Source organism: Scomber scombrus, chromosome 16 (genome assembly GCF_963691925.1).
Source record: "Scomber scombrus chromosome 16, fScoSco1.1, whole genome shotgun sequence".
Taxonomy (NCBI): domain Eukaryota; kingdom Metazoa; phylum Chordata; class Actinopteri; order Scombriformes; family Scombridae; genus Scomber; species Scomber scombrus.
In genome coordinates this window covers 16,752,005-16,771,562 of record NC_084985.1, presented here as the reverse complement: position 1 = coordinate 16,771,562, position 19,558 = coordinate 16,752,005, and the positions used below count along the sequence as shown (strand labels likewise).

Genomic DNA, 19,558 nt, shown 5'->3' with positions numbered 1-19,558 from the left:
TGGCATTATATATCTTGAAGGAAAACTATTTCAACTGCTTTTTATTAGCTCTGTAACACCAGTAAATCTACTGGTAAATCCTTTTTTTCTTTTTTTTTAACAGAGACAAATATTATAACCTGAAATAAATCACGAGCAAACACTTATCTCTTCACTCTCAGTACGTTGTTTGTTTTTCCAATAGCTGACATTTAATTTCCTTTGAACCCCTTCCTGGTTCTTACATGTTGTAGCATAGATGAGTCACATGTAACTTATTTAACTGCACCATCCAATGTGGTTAAGGTGAGGTTGTATCACAACACATTTTTCTATATCCTATATAAAACACATAATACTCACTAAATATGTAGTGATAAACATATTTTAATGAATATGTTAAATAGGCCAGTGGTTCTCAAAGTGGGGTCCCCCCAGCAGTCCTTAAGGGGGTTCCAGAGGGTCCCTAGAAAAAAGGGGAATCATTTATTGTAACTGTAATTCCATACATAAGTAATAAAATGATGTGTGACTTGGTGTCTTTTCTGTAGGGTTCATTGACGTGAAAAAGTTTGAGAATCACAGAAACAGGTTATTTATTTATTCTGCAACATTCTGAAAGCATTGACCCTGCCTGGGAGAATGCAGGACTGAAAATCTTGAGTGGTCTTATGTACATGCAGCCATTTGTCACTCATATAAAATTGATATGAAAACTCTTGACACCAAGGATGAAATCTGACACAAAATGTATGTTTAAGCAAATTAAAATGCTAAATAATTAAGGTGATCATTCAAGGCGAGAAGGTAATTTGAGTGGCATACTGTTTTGATCGAGTACCCTTATTGTGAAAACAACAAAGAGACACGAGAAGACAACAAGTCAGCCGGAGTGTTGTAATATACCACGGTAGACTGGGCATGTCGTTTTTGTCAGAGACACAATATTAGTGTTAATGCATGAGGGCATTTTCATTTAGGACCGGATGATGGATAGCATTTTCCATGCAACAGATAGCGCAGATGTATTAAGGGGAAAATAAAACAGCGGTGAGCTACATATCAACCTTTTGACAAGTTATTATCCTTGTCACATCGCCAGCTGTCTGTAGCTGTGTGGCATGAACAAATAAGATGTATTTAAGCTATATCATTCAAGACAATATCCTTTTTTGAATGCACCCCTTTAATTTAATTTTTTCTCTATAAAACGTTAATAAAATAAATAAACATTTTACAAAGAACTCGCTTGAAGCTAAATCAACATAGGCAGTGAAATAAGTTTCATTTGACAAGTTTCAAATGAATCAGACAGAGGTGGAGGAAGAAATTGTTCACATCCCTAAAAACTGTGACAGTCATATTGGAAAAGCTGATGTGTCACAACTGCTCTGGAAAAATAACAGCAACAACCTAAAAAGCATGTGGTGATTCACAATTACACCCAAATATACAGTACAGTACCTCGATGATCCCAATATAATAATGTGAAGTGTAGGACAATGGCTATCCATGAGTATTCATGTTATTTTCGTTTCTAACCAGCAGGTGGCGCCAAATGCTTGTGAAAATTGTGATCCATGTCTGAATGAGAACAAATGGGGGCCAGGATTGTGGTAGCAAAGATCACTATATGTTTTATGTTTACATATTTCAATCCATGAAACAATAAAAAGGCACATGTATTGATTACATGTCTATTTTTGCTATCCTGGCATTACTGACAGTTAAACAACAATATGCAGTATAGTGCTGATAAAGTACAAAGGAGATCACAATGAGCATCTGTGGTTAGTTTTTTATTCTTTCAATCATCCCAACAGCTTTAATCTTACCTCAAACACCAGTCCAATCATCCTCTTCTTCATATCAAATAATCAACATCCCTTTTGCATCATCAGTAGTTTTAGAGGTGCTTTAAATTAGCACTGTCCCCCTCTGGTCCCATAAACCAAACACTATGTACAAAGGCAACACAAAACAGGAGTCATCTCACATGTTTACCCACTGTCTCCACTGACGTAGTATGAATATCTTATATTCATGAATTCAAAGGACCACAGAGACCAAACATTGCTCTGTGATAAGCAGTCTTCGGCAAATACAACAAACATTTTAACAACAGTCACACCACGTCGCCTCGAATCCCAGTAGAGACACCGGTGGGGTCTTCAGTGGAGAAAACAAAACAGGAGTGTTTTTGATGCCATTTCAAGTACAGTTTACACACAGGAGTCTTAAAAAAAAAAGTCTGGCACAGCCAAGTCGAAGGATTAAATTAAAACAGGCTTTAAGGCTTTTTGTGACTCAATAAAATCAAGTGCATCAAACCAGTGTTGTTCTCATTTTTTAGCATTTAAAATGCACTAGACATATTTGACATCCACTGGCACAATTCATTTTCGGCACATACAACCACTTTTGAGGATGACAACCTTTCAAAGGCACAGTGACAGGTGATTCTAGAGGGTTTTTTCATAATTTTCCACTACAGAGAAGAATAGATTACAACACTTCTGTCAACTCACTAAGCCCTCTGGGGCGAATTGCACTTAGTTCAAATGCTTAATGAATTCTTCAAGTCTTGTTCAGCCAGCATTCTACCATGAAACTGGCTCCAGAGTCGAGAGACAGAAGACAGTTTAGTTTGACTGCTGTGCTGTCTTTGAATCTCTCGCTCTGTTTTTCTCTCACATGACTGAGCATGTTAGGAAATAGCTGGTTTTGGGCAAAATGCTGCTGACCTTACATTCCTGGCTCATCTTCATTGAGCAGCCGATTCCTTAATTGGTAATTGTTTCTCACTACTAAACAAACAAGCATGAAGATCAGTAATAATTAATATTAATTGCACATTAAGTTAACATTCTGTAGTGCAACATGATTTTTTTTCGTCTAGTTTTCAAGGAAATTGTATCTCTTTGAAAGGCACTTCTTCATGTGCTGGACAGTCAAATCAGTTTCAAGGCTTTCAAGTTGTTGCATTAGACAAATAAAGACATGACAATAATGACACTTCAGGTGTGCGCTGGACTCCATTTTGGTTGCAGAGGCACTTGGATGAGAGCAACACAAACGTAAAAGTCTTTTTAAGTTCAATCAAACCTCGCCTTGCAATTCTCATTCACTCCGCTGCAATCTGCACTTATTTAGTCATTCACATGGGTATAAAAGCACTGAATTGGTTGAATCGTTGGCTTAAATTGACTTTCCACCTCCTTTTTATTTTCTCGCCATGCCCATTCAAATGGAGTGCAGACTCGAAGAGCGAAGAGAGAATTGGGAGCGGCGGAAAAAGACATCCACTGTAGTAATTGCACTATGGTCAAAGAAGGTCACTTGAGGTTTCCTGCTACTTTCTTATTTCCTCCATCTACCATTCAAACTTCCACAGCTGGTTTTTGTCTCCTGGTGTGCACCGTCTCATCTGGGTGTCTGTGCGTCCCTCCGATGTGCGGTAGGCTGTGATGCACATGTCAGAGTGAGGGTGGTAGATGGTGCCGTCCTGAAAGGAGTCGGAAGAGATGGGATGAAAACGTGTAAAATCTAGTCCTGTGGAATAATGGATTTTTGGGTGTTTGTTTGCACGAGACAAGGAAAGAAATGGAGAGGGAAAAAGTGTGTATGTTAGAAGGGGGGCCGCTTACATTTCTGAATTCCCATACGACACCTGGCGGCTTGGGGTCCCCATCTCGAGGGCAATGCTTCATCCCGATGGATGTCTGGCCCTCAACCACCTCAGCACACAGCTCCGTCACTGAGTTGAAACGAATCTCCTTGTGAGATGTGTATTCAAAGTACTGGAGCAGGAGAGAGACATGGTTTCATTTTCTGCACAATATGAATGTGTGTTTCTTTGCCATGAGTTTTCATTTTGAAAGCAGTTTGGGAAGTTACCTAACCGGAAAAGCAGGAGATTAAAATCCAGCTCTGCCACCTTTTTAATTGTTTCCATGCACTCTTCTCTTCACCTTAATCACTCTTTAAACAAGCACAATAAGGTGGGGCAGGTTGGCATCTATTTTTCCTACTAAGATTACAGGATGTTTTTTCTTACTCTGCTGTGCGATAAGCCGGCATTGCATGGCGTGTTTGCGTGTATGTGTCGAGGGATCTCATCAGTAAAGATGGAGGCTTGGCCCTCTCAATGAACCAGACGTGTACACAAACCTGACTCTCCCCCCTCTGGTGTCATTTCAGCATCCTGGCCCTTCGGGACAAAAGATGCAACACTCCCTGGGCTCCCCGTTAAACAGAAGGTCAGGTAATCAATCATCATACTTCCCCATCCTTCTCTTCACATCTCATGCATCTTTCAGGTGCACTGGGGCCCATAATGGTCGTTTCTAATAAAAGACTCACTCGAGGCCCCAGTGTCTGGCTTCAAACTTATTTACCCAGGCTGTGCCATTCATTCTGCCTGCGAGGCTCATGTATCTTTTAAAATGGAACGTGGATCTTATGTGGGCCAGGGAAGGGGGAGCAGTAGGGAGGCAGTGAAGGGCCCTCAGGTTTTTGTTTCAGTGGGGAGCCATTGAAACATTGATTTTCAGTAACACATGGTGCTTTTTGTGACTGGGGACACCTGATGCGGCGCATCAGTGGGGTAATCAGAGATATCTAGAAGGTTAGAGATTCACAGAAAGGAGCTCTGCCTATTGTCTGACCTCGACATTAAATATACATCCTCACAGACAAATAATCTGCTGGTTGCTAAACCATCCATCACTGGAGTTGGGGGGCATTCAGGTTAAAAGTATCTGTGATTCAATTGCAGGATACTTTTAGGTATATGTGGATGCAATACCAAACCTAGTTTTTGCCTTCATTACATTCAAGTCATACTGGACACACCAGCAGAGGGCAATTTTCTTGTGTGAATCAACTGTGGCAGCTCGTTTTAGGGGTTAGCAGAAAGTGTTGACATTCGAAGATATGCCTCCCACTGAGTCAAAGATGTTGTGAGATTGCAACAAGAGAGAAGAAGTGCATATCAGAGAGAGAGATAGAGAGAGAGAGAGAGAGAGAGAGATTGAATAAACGAGGTGTGACATCCTAACGTACCTGGTTACCTCCCTGGCCGTGGCAGCCAAAGAGAGAAAGATGGGCACCTGTGGGACTGTGCTCTGGAGCATTGTAGTCCAGGCACTCTGAATGAATCCCAGAGCTACGCACCTGGCAGGGAGAGAGCAATTAATATCATGTTGTGTGTTGATTCCTGTCAGGAGTTTCTCTTATCAGTTTTATTCAAGGCAGATTGTATGGTCACACACAGGGCAGCACCACTGTGGCTGCTACAGTCAGTATACAAAATATGACTGTGAAACACAGATTCCTGCTGTTTGTTTATTTCCACATCAACACACACCTATTACACAATCAATGCAAAATTGACTTTTACAATTTTTACTTTTCAGACTTTTCAAAATGCCAATATTCTACCTCTAAGAAAATGCCAGATTTTCAGGCTATGTGCCAGTACACATACATATTTTAAGATAAAATTCCAGATTTCCAACCAATTCCCCAATTACATCTTCAACTTTACAACAATTTGGGTGAAATACATTGGCAACATGCCGAGGAAGTGGATGTTTGGATGTTAAGTCCTGAGAAATCTTTCAGGGATGTTTTTTTTTCTTAAGACACAATGGCTGCGTCTTGGTGGTTGAAATGTAGTCATTTTAAAACCCGACACTAAACCAACCAAGAACTCTGTGTACAGTATTTAACAATGGATTACCTCACCAGGTGTCTGGATTGTATTTGTCTATAGCTGACTCTGAATGGTTATCAAAACCTTCATTTGTTCTTGTCGAGGCTTCTCACTTTCAGACAGATTTTTCCAAACCACCCCCCACATCTAGTTTCAGACTTGAAATAGACTGAAACACAACTACAATGTGATGTCTTTTTACCTCCTACAACCAAGCGAATCAGCATAAGATCAGTGATGTAAATAAAACACTGATGTTGCCATTTAAATGAAACAGAATAAATAATGAAATACAGATACAGATTGCAGACACACTCACAGCCCCATGCCAGCCTCCCCTGTCCTCAGGTACATGTAGGTCAGGGTAAATATGCTTCAGATACCAGTCGAAACTGTTGCATTTCAGCCTCTCCCTCAGCAGCAGCCGCTCTGAGATATCCCCATATGATTCCTGTAAGGCAAGCACACAATGCATTCATCATCTTTCTAAAGTAGTGGATGATGATGTGGTTAGATTTGGTTGTCATAAGAGGAAGTAGGGTTGGTCCGGTTCGACGATGCCTGACAGCCATCGCCGATGGACACCACATCGGCAATGTGCCGCCGCCGCCGCCTGCCCGCAAATTAGACGTATTCTCCCGGAATCTGGAGTGAACGAGCAAGAGCGCGCACTAGAGTGACAGCGCTTGTGTGTTTGTGTGACTATAAATGCAGCGCGTGCGAGAGCAAAGCTCTGTGCTTATTAGATCGATCTCGATCGCGCCCCCCCCGCCGCCGCCGCCGATGCCATCGGCCATCACAGTGTTTTGCTTTGAACATCGTTTATTAACAACATTTATTACAGGAATCGAACCGCCAATCTTCCAATTGAAGGCCGACCGCTCTACCTCCTGAGCCACAGCCTGCAGGTGACACTAAAACACCTGCATTGTTCTTTCATAGCACATGTGACATTTCATAGTATAATTGAATCTCTAAAATAAAGAGGGCACACCATAAAAGTAAACAGTTACATCCTTGATTTGGTGGCATAAATCTACAAATGTAACGTCATAATGGTTACCATGACCAGGAAGCCCACTAGCAGGTGGTTGTTCATTCCGACTACGTATATTTGAGATGGCTTTGTTTGCTAACTCCACCTTAAGCAAGTCAAAGTCCTGAATACACACACATACCTTTTACCTTTGTCCTGCCTAAGGGTGGAATGTAGAAACAAGATCCAGATCTTAACCTTTTTAGTTACAAAGTTAGCAGTCCAGCCAGTGTTTCAAAATCAGAAGACAAAGAATGCAGCTGAGATAGATAAAGGAGGTATGCAGGTATGTTTCTCTGTCAAACAAAGATTTTAATCCTTTTTTAATCTTTTACTACAGGTATTAGTTAAATCTTCATTCCAGCATATAAAAATTCATGCTGGCTGTTTTGTGAAAAATAGGCAGACACAGCAACTTACAACCTGATTAAAATAAATCTGGAGGAAAACGTGATGTGGTCGTCCACCCGTCCAACATGATAAAAAGCCTACAAAATAAAAGACACTATGTACTCTAAAGCAATATTATGGTCTGCAGCACTGAGGTCTGTTCACATGTATTATGACAGCAGCATTTAAAATTTGGATCTTGTGATCTGCTCTGGTAATGCTGTGTTCAATGTCCTCTTGACCAGGTAATTTATTGTTTGATCAAAGATCCCTGACATTAATAATGCATTTTTTTCAGATAGCTGAAACTGAGATCCATGAATTTTTGATGGTGCCCAATACTCAGAACCTGAGAGGCACAGCACACAGAACACAAGCACACTTGTGCATGCCCTCACACACATACTGCTGACCCTTTCAGAGAGATACGTTTCATCTGTTCACACTTACACAGGTGAATCATATCATATGAAATCTAACATCAAAGGTAAGCCACTCTCTGTACGATATTAACTTAGTGTAACATGACATCACTACTGGGGATGCACCGATCCAATTTTTTCATTCCTGATACTGATACCAACAACTGGGCTTTGGGTATAGGCCGATACCGAGTACTGATCCGATACCAGTGTTTAATTAATAAGCTGTGTGCCTTACTGTGGGGAACAGACTGGGATCATTCTTTTATGTATAAGGCAAAATCAGGCTTGATTTAAAGCATTTCTCTAGATACAACTCAGGGAGTATCTGGGCAGCTTTTTGCAATCTTATAAAAGCAACACATCAGCAGCAAGTCTAGCTAGACTTTGCTGTTTAAAAACTTGTTTCCTTAGATTTGTGACTGGCTTACCTTTCTGGCTGGGGGGTTCCTGTTGTAGAAGTGTTGTTTATAAGAGTCCATCCAAACCTCTGCAGCTCGTACAGTATTTTGGAGGAAGTTGGGCCGTGCATATGGGGCCTTCTTAGGGAATACATGGCCCACATGAGAGCAGGGGTGAATCTCCAGACTGCCCCCACACTGCCACACCTGAAGAGGTTAGACACATGACATATCATATATTCATTTTATATTAATATTTTATTAATGTCCATATATATATTTATTTAACTGTATAATATTCTTGATGATTTTAACATTTTTAAAAAATTCCATATTTTTGTGGATACGTAATGCTCCAGAGGACGTGCACTTATTTATACCTTTATGTTAATAGGCCCTCTACATGACTGCATCATGATAAATATTTGATAATGACGAAAATAATGGAAGACAGATATGACCTGCTCTTGATAGCAGCGTGGATATGTTCTTGGTCTCTCCATGTGGTTCGTTACCATCATATATACACATTATGATATAGAATAACAAGTTATGGGCCCATGTTTATCATTGACCTGGTTTATTATCAGCTGATGTGTTGTGATACTTGAGTTTACCACTGGTGTTTGTGACCCTCTGTCTTTCAAGTACAACTTACTTAATTTGCATGTTACAAATAGCATTTTTTAAATTAACTAAAATTCTGGGCTTTTTTAAAGTCAGCCAAATGGGATTGTGAAAATTCAACCCCTGCTTCCTGTGTGTCATACAACTTAATTTAAATGCAGCTCTGATATATGGCATCAATTTGCATTGTATAATTGCTTGATCTTTCACCATGGAAAAACACAACACGCCTAAAGAATGAAAAGTTGTTCTTAATACGTGGCTGAACTATGTTCCAATTACATAGGGAAAACTCATTATCATATATCCATAGCCAAATAGCCATATATGATAGTCGCTTCCATCTTAATTCGCCAGGCCTTTTACTCTGCGCCATATTTATTTAGCACTCTAAAAACATAGCTGAAAGCCAATTCACTACACATAAATTATACATGAAAAAAAGTCCCAGTGAGAGGCATTTTTATTTCCCCATGTATAACACATCACTCTAAGGAGCAGCCCATTCATCTTCACATCGCAATCACATACACACTGTAAATCATGAACACACACAAACAACTTACATTGCCTTCCCTCTTACACACTCCTGCTACAAACTCACGTGCAACCTAAAATCTGTGCCAATTTAATTGATGCAAAGAAGTGAAAAGTGACACCAACGTCACAACAAGGTATCAAGGTGCAGTTCCAGATGCCATGACTGAATGTGATCTGACAATGACATGTGTCTCTTTCACATACTAACTACCCACTGACTGGTCGCTGTTGAATGGATAAGTTAAAGGATGTGAGGCATACACTAAGAAAAAAAAACCCTTTGCTAATGCAATAAACCTCAATTCATTAAGTTGGATAAGTGACATTTTCCCAACATTTTTTTAAAGCTGCACTCTGGTCTCATATTGCTAAGTGGTACCGCAGTAGTAAAGTGGTGACTCTGCACTGTGGTCTTCATTGACGGAGAACTAAACTCACCCTGAAGGAAAGTTCCAGGTTTTCTCCACCCCACACCTCCATGCCCATGTCATATGTACCCAGGTACTCAAAGTATGCCTTGCTCACAGCAAATAATCCACCTGCCATGGTAGGAGACCTGGAAAAAAATAATGAAAATATGGTCATTTTATTATGCTTATTTTATTAAGATAAAAGAATTTATACTGTTGTGCTTATGCTACAGTCTAATGGTTGCTATATACTGCTGAAACCATATACAATACAGTTCCTCACACTGCAAAACTGTCCATCACAGCCGGTAGTGGTCACAAGTATGACAACTGCTGAACCCTTCAAACCACATTAATGTTTTTAGAAACAGTAGCTTCATTTTGAGGAAGTAGGAGATTTTTCTTTTATTTTCTATTGTTTCCAAAAGCAATATGGGTATGACAAAGCTAAGAGAAGGACTGATAAATGGATGATCTTTAAAAGATCAGTCAAGCATTCTTACGTTGTACTGTAAGTAAGTACATAACAGTGAATTGAATGACACATTAGCAGAGCTCTACACTGGTATGTGCCAACCTGGTAAACTGATCTCCCATGAGAAAAAACCTTGTAAAGTATCATACTGTCACCTGATGGGGTCAATGCGTGACTTGCGCCTCTTGCGTTCCACTTCAGGGACTGAGTGCCACTGGAAGGTGAGTCTCCAGTCAAATCCCCCGATCATTGGCTCATCTGTTTGCATGTAAAACTCGAAGGTGTTCCAGTCGATGGTGTCAATGACAGGACACACGATGGTGCTGGCATTCTCACCAATCCTAAACACACAATAAGGATGCAATAACATGCAGCGAGCAGGAAGAGGGGAGAAATGCGAAAAATATGAAAGCAATGCCTAATTTTCTTACTTTTGGTTTAGATTTTTTTTTAAATGTTACTCCTCTAATTTGGCCAACCCACCTTTCCAGCAGAGGCTCAATCCAACCAGGGACGCATTCACAGTGACAATCAAGGAATGTCAGCACATCACCCGTAGCATAGGTGGCACCAATGAGACGTGCCCGGACAAGCCCCTCTCTTTTGTTGGTGCGGATGAGCCGAACACGGTCCAGGTTACTAATGTAGTCAGCTAGTTGGGATTTCAGGTAACCTATGATTCATAACACACACACACAAACACACACATAAGACCATCATGTGTAACATTAAAGTTGTTATTCACTCTTCCTACGTGTAACTGCTTTTCTTTTCTTTAAAGCTACATTCATCATGAATCATTATTGGCCACTAGAGGTCAGAAAAGCACCAAAACAAGCTGACAGTTCACAGCTACTACCAAATCGGTGACTTGTAACGTTTTTACGGCTGATGTGTTAGTTAAACTAACAATTCCATAATTTCAAATCCAGCATACACTGAGCAACATTAGCATTCATTTAGAGTTGTGAATTTGGTCACATGACATTTGTAAATCCAATATTAAATTTAGCTTTTCTCCATTTTGGGATCCACCAACTTCGGAGAAAAATGACTCTGACTGTATTTGTCTGGCACTTGCTGGTTGCGTACAGTGAGTTTATCAGAGCATTTTTGCTCAAAATGCCTACCAGGGCTTGATAAGTTTGGGTCAGAATTGGTGGGCTGCAAAACCAAAACAATTGCTAAAATAGGCTAAAAAACAGTAGAGTTGAGTGATACTTGTCCACAATAGTGGTGGCACCTTATTCATACAGGTTTATCATGTGAGCTGAGTCATTGGATTACCATTAATATGAACATTTTTACGACTTATAAATACTTGTCACACTTTGTAAACTCCAGAGTCACATGTGCGTCATGCATACGTCTTTTATGAGCTAACAATACCTAGAGTAAATACAATGCTTGGTATGTCAGACCCTGTTCAACCAGCTATCAAACATGAGAGAAAGCTGTTTGTTCTCAGTCGCTGCCTTTCTGCAGTAACCGTCCTAGTCGGGGAGTGGCGTGTCTAGCATTCCATTTGGTCACGGTGGTCAGAGGAGAGGAAATGATGTCATGGCAGCTCAGTGCACACTGAAGTCATCTTTATGGTGTAATGTCTCCGATACACCCAGACAGACTAGCTAGGGAACGAATACTGATTCCATTAAGACAGACAGACTTAAAGCTAACCCTATATCCAGTTCCTGAAACTCAGTAGTATCATTCTCAGTTAGCACAGTTCTGCACAAATCTGTCCACATTTCATTCGCTGATGAAGAGCATGAGATGTGGGTGAAAGGTCAGAAGGTGCTAGTAAGTGGACCTTTGAGTTGAGAGTATTTTGTCACTCATACTGTTCCCAAGGCCAAGAATCAACTATGCTCAAGTTCACAGTGTGCAGCTGCATTCAGGACTCAAGATTGATATACCATACTTCTTGTCTTTTAATTAAACATAAAATGAACTGAAAATCAGAGGCTGCTATCAAAGCAAAACGTCACATTCACACAGAGTGAGACAAGCAAAGGCTAAAGTAGAGACTGATGGGAAATAAGACAAAAAATCTATATAACTTTGTCAAGAATTTGCTCAGCTAAGATTATGGTTGTAGCAACTTTAACTAATTTTACCTCATGAAAAACAAGCAAAAAACCAGTATGTCTAGAAGTAACTGAAACCTATTCATTTAGTAAAGGAATGTGCTATGTCTTGTTTTCAAACCCATTTTTTTGGGAATATATCCAGAGGCATTATCTCGTCACTGTTCTGCAGATAGCATCTTTTTTTCTATATATAGCCCTGTCCTGCTTCAATTGTCCCCTTGTACAGTACACTGTCAATGTGACAGAATCAAAGAACAACTGAGGTTTGCTTTGTGTGCTGTACTAAATTGAGCCAAGACAGCCAGTCCTCTTTGTTGTCAGCCTGAAAAACTTCTTCTGTCAGTTTTATTTTTGCAGAGACAAAATGACACAGTGGTTTATTTATTTGTGTAGAGTGTCAGACCTCGGTCACTGTAGTCATCGATTAGGATGATCTCTTTCAACAGGACGGCAGGGGTGGTCTCCAGGACACTGTGAATGGTCCTCAGCAGGGTGGACCAGGCCTCGTTGTAGAAGGCTATGACCACAGAGGTGGTGGGTAAGCGCCGGTAGTCAAACTTCTTACTTCGGCATCTGAGGTATGTTTGTGGGCGTGGGTGTGAGTGAGGGTGACATGAGAAGAGAGACAGAGCTGATATGAGTAATAACACATGAGCACAGAACATATTTACAAAAAATGAATGAATTCATACAAGCAAAAAATATTCCTGCATGTGCCCAGAGCAGCTTCAGGAAGTAGTGTGGTAGTAGGTGGCGTCTGGTCTTAATCCAGATGGCAGCTATTAAAACCATAAAGACTAAAAAGTAGACGCAATATGGATGGGGGTAGGGAGGGTATCACACCAATGAGCAACATACCACAGCAGTGCTCAGTGAGAGACCACAGAAACGTGAGCAAACAGAAACGAAGAGAGCAGGGAATGGGAGAACGACATAAAAACTGAAGTGACTGAGTTTGTGGAGAGTGAACAAAAACGTGAGAGCAAAGAGGGTTCCGTTTCTTTTCCAGGGGACTCTATTTTTGTGAATCAGTGACATACTAAACTGAGAGATTGTAACCACATTCTGGCAAAGGCTGAATGACTTCTGGTAGTTTTGTAACTAGAGGACTTTCCTCACTACTACGAGACTGTTCGAGGTGCTGTTGGATTAGGAGGAGTACGTTATGCGTTATCAGTCACAAGCAATCAAATCAGCTGTTTTCCTTTCCTACCTTCTTAAGCGTTGTTTACAGTGCTGCAACAGTTTCGTGGTGCAGAGAGCAGTCCATACTATCACTAAATCAGCTCCCAAGACCTAACTTGTATAACTATTGGACTGGGTGCAAAACATGGAAAGCGACCACACACCACCTTAAAATAAATTATCCTGGGAGGACATAACACATTTGCTTACAGTCCATGAACACAAACACAAACAGTAGTGCATCTGGGATAGTTTGACGCAGGAAAGGGACTTTCAAAAACCATTCACCGATATCTGTGAAGGATGCAGTCCACAACAGCCCATTATGGCCGGCTGGCTGGCTGACTGACAGGCATTTCTAGTCAGGAAGCTCAAGAACAGGATCTGTTCATGCAAAATTAGCACAGAGCACCACTGTGTTTTATGCACTTCTGTCATGGTATGCACAGGCAGACAAACTAAGCACAATACCAGAATTCCCTGACACCAACGCTGCACCCCACTTGCTCCCTGCTAACACATTCCTGACTGTGTCTCTAACACCTAAACCAGTCCCCAAACCACAAAAAGTTATCAGCCAAAGAAAAAGAAATTGTGCACCTGTCAAAAATGTTCCTCTGCCAGCTCAAACACCCATCATACACTGTCAAAGAGTGACAGCCCGAGTAGTGCCGTGAGCCTGTTTTAAAATCTCCACAAAATGCTGCCACAGAATACCAGTATGCTGGGGCCTGATAACAATATCTATTTCAGAACGTTATCTTTAAATGAGCACCAGGTTTGACTTTCAACCTTCCAGGCAGTTTCCCCTGGCCCAGCGAGACGATCAAAGCGTCTTATCAGCCTATCTTTAGATATTCAGTCGTCTCACCGGTAAAATGGTTTATCCCATTTTCACTTTGGCAACCTCTGATATTCATTTTCATCCAGTTATATAAACTGTTAGGCATGACATGTTTAATGCCAGTAATTTCAGGAATGTATACTTAAATTTAATCATGAATCCACTGCATATCTGTGCTTCACTGATGTACTCCGAGGCCACAGACAACAGAAACACAATCAAATTATTGTTCCCACCGCTGTAATGGATAACACATCTGGGTTTCATTAGGAGGAGAGCCAGTAAAGGATAAGGCAAAGACGGGAGGCGGAACTACTAATAAAAGACATCGTCATACTCTGTGTTAGACTGCCAACATCACAAAGTCTCTGCTGAGAATAGCTGTGGACAACAACTCTGGGTGGAATAAATCCACTGAGGCAGAGAGCTGCTTACTCCAGCTTCAACAAGGCCTGCAATGCATTATGAGAGCCTTCATGCTCGTCTCTTAACTGTCAGTGGAAAACTGATTCCAGTAAAGAGCTCAACTTAATCTCTATTGAGTAATTCATCTCTGATACAGATGTACTATAGTTATCAGCTCCATGCAGCGTTCAAGACCAGAGATGTGTGTTTTGGCTAGAACCTGAAAGAAAATTGCAGCAATAAAACAAGTTTGTGACTTGCCGAAAAACAATAAATCAACTAAGGCTGTCAAGGCCCATTATCCAGTAAGTGACTAATGGGTTAATCCTATTCAGGTTGCCTTTTTGCTCCACTCACTCAGTCATCCTGTGGTCCTGAATGTGCCGGTGGAGGGAAATCTTGTCACTGACATAGATATTGATGGCATAGCGCTCCACGCTCTCCTGCTCCTGTTTCTTTTCTTCAGGACTTAGGTTGAGGTGTGTGGCCCGACCCCACTCCCCAGGCGCACTGGTGTCTGGTGATGGCTTATTGTAGAGGGGTCTAGACAGCTGCCCGTGAACCCCGCTCTCTTCTATGGAGAGCTGTCGCGCCAGAAGACCGTGTTCCTCATCTTCCTTCTCTTCGGAGGACGAGGAAGAGGAAGGGAAAGAGGAGCGTGCTAACAGAAGATATCCCAGCCACAGTAGCCAGAGAAGGAAGAAAGTCTTGGCCAGCACGCCCAGTTTTCTCGAGCAGCGCCCCCTCATGGCGGCAAGCCCTAGTGAGGCACCGTGACTGGCTGAGTGTCAGGGTGCCCTACAGGACACAAGCCCCTGGAAGACAGAAACAAACAGACACTCAGTATAAGATCATGAAGACATATCACATGTTATGGGCGCGCAGGTGGTTGAGTGGTTAGAGCGCATGCCACGTACGCAGTGGACCCCGGTTCGAATCCCGGCCGGTGGACCTTTACTGCATGTCACACCCCCCTCTCTCTCCCATGTTTCCTGTCTGGCAACTATCAAATAAAGGTGTCTATGCCTGAAAAAAAATCTTTAAAAAAAAAAAAAAAAAAAGACATATCACATGTTAGATGTATACAACAAAGAGAGGAACATAAGTGTAGGCACTGCCGCCAAGTAGCTACCACTGACAAGAGGAGATTTACAAGATAATCAAAGCTCTCTCCATTAGGATGAGATTTAATCAAGTACAGATACCATTCACAATTAAGTGAAGTTATTCACCTAAACACAAGAAAAACAGTGCTGGATTCTAAATTCACAAGTACACTGAGGACACAGCTCAAATAGACCAGACCAGCAGTAATCAACACTGACATCATAAATATAATCGAATGCTCGGGGCCGCATTAAGACGCTCATTAAATACAAATTGCAAAGATAGATGAGGCTAAATTATGGCTTTCAGTTCAGTAATGTGCTGAGAAAACTGAGCCTGTGATGCAGTGCAGTGAGAGATCTGTTAATGTGATTAACCTTCAGCACAACTGCATCGTTTTATTCCCACTGCATTCACAATAAATCTTTAATAAGGAGGATTTCTGCTGTGTTTCTGCTGTGTTGCCCCCACAACTTTACAGCTTTTACAGAAATGTCATGTTAAGTTTCAGCCGATTCCCACTTTTTCACATGTGAAAGTCCTTTGGAAAAAACATCTAATGTGATCTTTTGCACAGATGTTTTGCAGTGTTCCAAACCTTTAATGCCGCAGTGTAACCTAAAAAATGTTATACAAAAACACACAGAGACTGTAGTACAGTAAGTTCAGCTCTCAGGTTTGCACAATCGTTTCACATGGAAGGTTAAACACACTTCAGAGTGACAGTAATCAAACAGTCAGGTCTAGGTAATCCTTTCGGAATTAAATGGTGACTAGAGAAAGGTGAGAAAAAGGCTGTAAGTTCTCTTATGGGGAAATCCCATAAAAACCTGAATGCAATGCGCGCGTCTTGTCCAATAAGCTACCAGTGAGCTACTCACGGTGTGTTTATGAGCAGCTGGTTAGCAAAGACAAAGTTAGCAGTGTTATATATCTTTATTGAGGGTCATTTACAAGTTATTCTTCCGCATTGAGTCTGAAATGTTATCTAATGATTCAGTGTCTGCTTTTCCCTATCGCTAGCATAACATGGTAGACAGGAGTGTTTTGGGAGACTCACATTTAACCGTCCTTGAAGGCACCACTACTGAAAATGAGGAAATGTAGTTTGTAGTCTAATGCAGAACTCCAAAGTCACCCAGATGACACATTTTGTGTCGCCTGGCGGACTTTTAGAAGACGAGCAGGGAGCTTTGGGCAGGCACCATGGAGGGAAGTTAAACGTTGTTAATTTGCATATATGTACTACCCACATTGTAATGATTCAATGCTGGTTGAAAATCTGCAGAGTTTCCATTTAAGAATTAGCCCTTCTGAAACACTCCTCATTTTAGGATTTCCCCTGAGCTACAAATAGCTGTTGGCCAAAATGTTGAGTGGAATTTGCACAAGGATTTCCTTTTTTTCTGTTTTAAAATAGGATTAGACTGGGTTTGTAGATATGATGAAGACAACAATTTAAACATTCATGTCTGACAGATGGGCTCAGCATGCCAGGATTTGAAAGAGGGTTGCGGTAAAAACAGACCACCTAGCTATGTTGACACAGAACTAAATGTAACCACATAATTGTGTCGCATTAATATTAGAGTAGGGTGCCATTTACAGTAGTGCCAGCCAATGACAGACGGGCTTATCATTAGTACTGATGTGTATGCACTGATAAACACGCACCAGCAGCTCTTTCCCACGCCTAAACACGACATTTGGTATTTCCTCATTCCACCAGAAATTATTAATTATTGCAACCGTTTGCCTTTGTGAAAATCCTGTGAAATAAGAGTGAAAAGTATGTGTTTATTTGTAAGAGAATATAGATTTAGGACATCTTGTAAATGTCTAGAGGAGTCACAGGAAACTCAATTTCCACTGGAGTCCTTCGAGGCAGCAGCACAGCCCCTTTCACTCCAGTCTGGGCCCTGGCCAGAGCACTCGGGAGTCCTGAGGTTACAAAATGGAGACGCCTGCAGACAAAACCCCCTTTTATTGGCTGTCCATCACACCTTCCACTCTCTATGAATCTGATAGCCTTACTGGGGAGCTGTTTGGAATGAGCAGGAAGGTACAGAGGGCTTAAGATGCAGCTTAAATCCTGCCCCACTTTTCGGCTAAGTGCGAGTGAAACAAAAAAGTAGTCGAGGGATAAGATTTTCATTCGTTTCCCAAGCTGCAAATCTGTGGTGCATGTTTCACCCATTCACACTAACAAGACTTTGAAAAGAGAACGCAATGAAAAGGACGATTCAGTGATTCACCGTGTGTTAGAGTCACACAGAACAAATAAACTAGGCTTGATGTTGGAGTGACTTCAATCTAAGATGTCAGCTCTGAGGTTAGCTATGTGGCACAGAGAGAAAAGACCCCATCGCTCTGTATGGTTAGTATGGACTGAACAGTCTGTACTGCTTACAATACATCACGGCTCATTTCCTCATCAGCGAGTCAGATGAGAGGGACAAAAAGCTGTGATATCCAATAAGCACCAGTGGAACAGGTTACAAAAACAACAGTGGAAAAAACAAAGCAACCATCCCCACGAACCAGTTGGACTATTTTAGTTCTCAAAAGATCTGCAAGACAGGATTGCTGACTCCTCTCAACAATACAAACAGCTCTCTGCTGATTACATTTGGTGTATACAATTCTGACAGCGGGTGTTGTCTGTGATGAGTAAAGACAGGCTTAATTGAAAAGTTGGATAGGGACTTTTTCATTTTAAAAAAAGGTTTTCGATGCATATCAAAATACACTAAACAGACTTGAACCGCGCTGTAAGACCGAAATATTTTCTCTTTTCCTATTTGATCAGACAGCATGACATCTAGGCCTAACTGATGATCCCACTTTAGTCTTTAAGATATTATCTTTTTTGTTTCCTTCGCAGGTGTTGAAAGGGACATGCGAGATTGAAGAGACAAGTGGTAGCAAGCTGTAGTCAAAAACACGCAGTTAAGCAACAGGTCTCTGCAACTTTACTGTTAGAGTCATGATTTGGCTTACAGTAAGCGAGAGGTTTACAAGAAGTAGAGCTCAACTGTCAGTGATAAGTATGCGAAGCAGCGCAGCGGTTACTCGGAATAATGACAAATCTCAACTTGCCAAAGGCAACTATGACAAACGACTGTTAATAGCTTGATAATAACATCTTGTTTAATTTTACGTTTGCATTAGTCGTTCATGAAGTTACCGCGCCGACAACTGTGTGACTTTACTGGTAAACATGTGAAGAAGTCAGGAACGCAAATTAAGTTATAAACCATGAACGCCGCTTTGAAATGCTAACAGTCAAACTGTACTTTGAACGTTACCTACATGACAGCTACAACACTTCAATCCAAAAAGAAAAGACGAAGTGCAGCTTGTTTGCGTGAAATCAGTTACCTTGACAACAAGTTACATGTCTCGGAGTTTCTTCGAGGCTACTGAGGCCGTAGTTTGTCAGCCTGACTGCAGTCGTCTTCCACTTAGACCTCTGGCTTGCAGATGTCAGCATACCCACATCCTCTCTCTCCTCCACGCTGAGCTTCTGACCTGAAAGTTAATGTCGTCATAGAAACTGCACAGGTTCCGGTACGACCTTTCGCAACAAAAGTCTTTTAATGGGGATGCGTAATGTTTGAATGACACTAGAAAGTATGAAAATAGATAAAGATTGAACATTTAAAAAACTATATAAAGTGAATAAATACATACATTTAGCATTTTCACATTCATCACATCCTTCACTTCGAAAATTATCGTTGTTCTGACTCCTTATTAAATCATTATAAGGACCCAATGTCACCAATTAAACGCTCTGTACTTGGTGTGCAGTGTACTGCTAACATACGCATGTTATTTCCTTTTACTTATTTCCTCGTCCCAAAAAAGAAGTAATTGTACCTTTCTTCCGCTGTTTTTTTCCTAGAATGGCGAAGTCATGACCCGCCTT

The 19,558-nt window shown here is 41.1% G+C and overlaps 1 protein-coding gene across 2 annotated transcripts; it reads right to left on the bottom strand.

Moving 5' to 3' along the window:
* Positions 1-1,765: 1,765 nt before the first annotated feature.
* poc1bl (POC1 centriolar protein homolog B (Chlamydomonas), like) lies at positions 1,766-19,125 on the bottom strand. Of its 2 annotated transcripts, XM_062435577.1 has the most exons (11): positions 19,009-19,125; positions 14,878-15,335; positions 12,490-12,659; positions 10,480-10,669; positions 10,152-10,337; positions 9,550-9,667; positions 7,975-8,151; positions 6,015-6,146; positions 5,044-5,154; positions 3,627-3,779; positions 1,766-3,484 (listed from the first exon to the last, which is right to left on the bottom strand). In XM_062435577.1, the coding sequence occupies exons 2-11, from the start codon at positions 15,267-15,269 to the stop codon at positions 3,353-3,355; spliced, it is 1,761 nt and encodes a 586-aa protein (XP_062291561.1). In that variant the 5' UTR covers positions 15,270-15,335; positions 19,009-19,125; the 3' UTR covers positions 1,766-3,352. The 2 variants fall into 2 exon arrangements, with proteins under 2 accessions (XP_062291561.1, XP_062291562.1); XM_062435578.1 differs by lacking the exon at positions 1,766-3,484 and having other exon boundaries at positions 3,643-3,779; positions 5,044-5,146.
* Positions 19,126-19,558: the final 433 nt, after the last annotated feature.

Coding starts and splice junctions, on each gene's coding strand:
- poc1bl (XM_062435577.1), bottom strand. CDS start 15,269: ATGAGGGGGCGCTGCTCGAGAAAACTGGGCGTGCTGGCCAAGACTTTC. Junction 10,338..10,479: donor ATTGAGCCTCTGCTGGAAAG/GTGGGTTGGCCA, acceptor TTGTGTGTTTAG/GATTGGTGAGAATGCCAGCA. Junction 3,780..5,043: donor ACGGCCAGGGAGGTAACCAG/GTACGTTAGGAT, acceptor CTCCTGCTCCAG/TACTTTGAATACACATCTCA.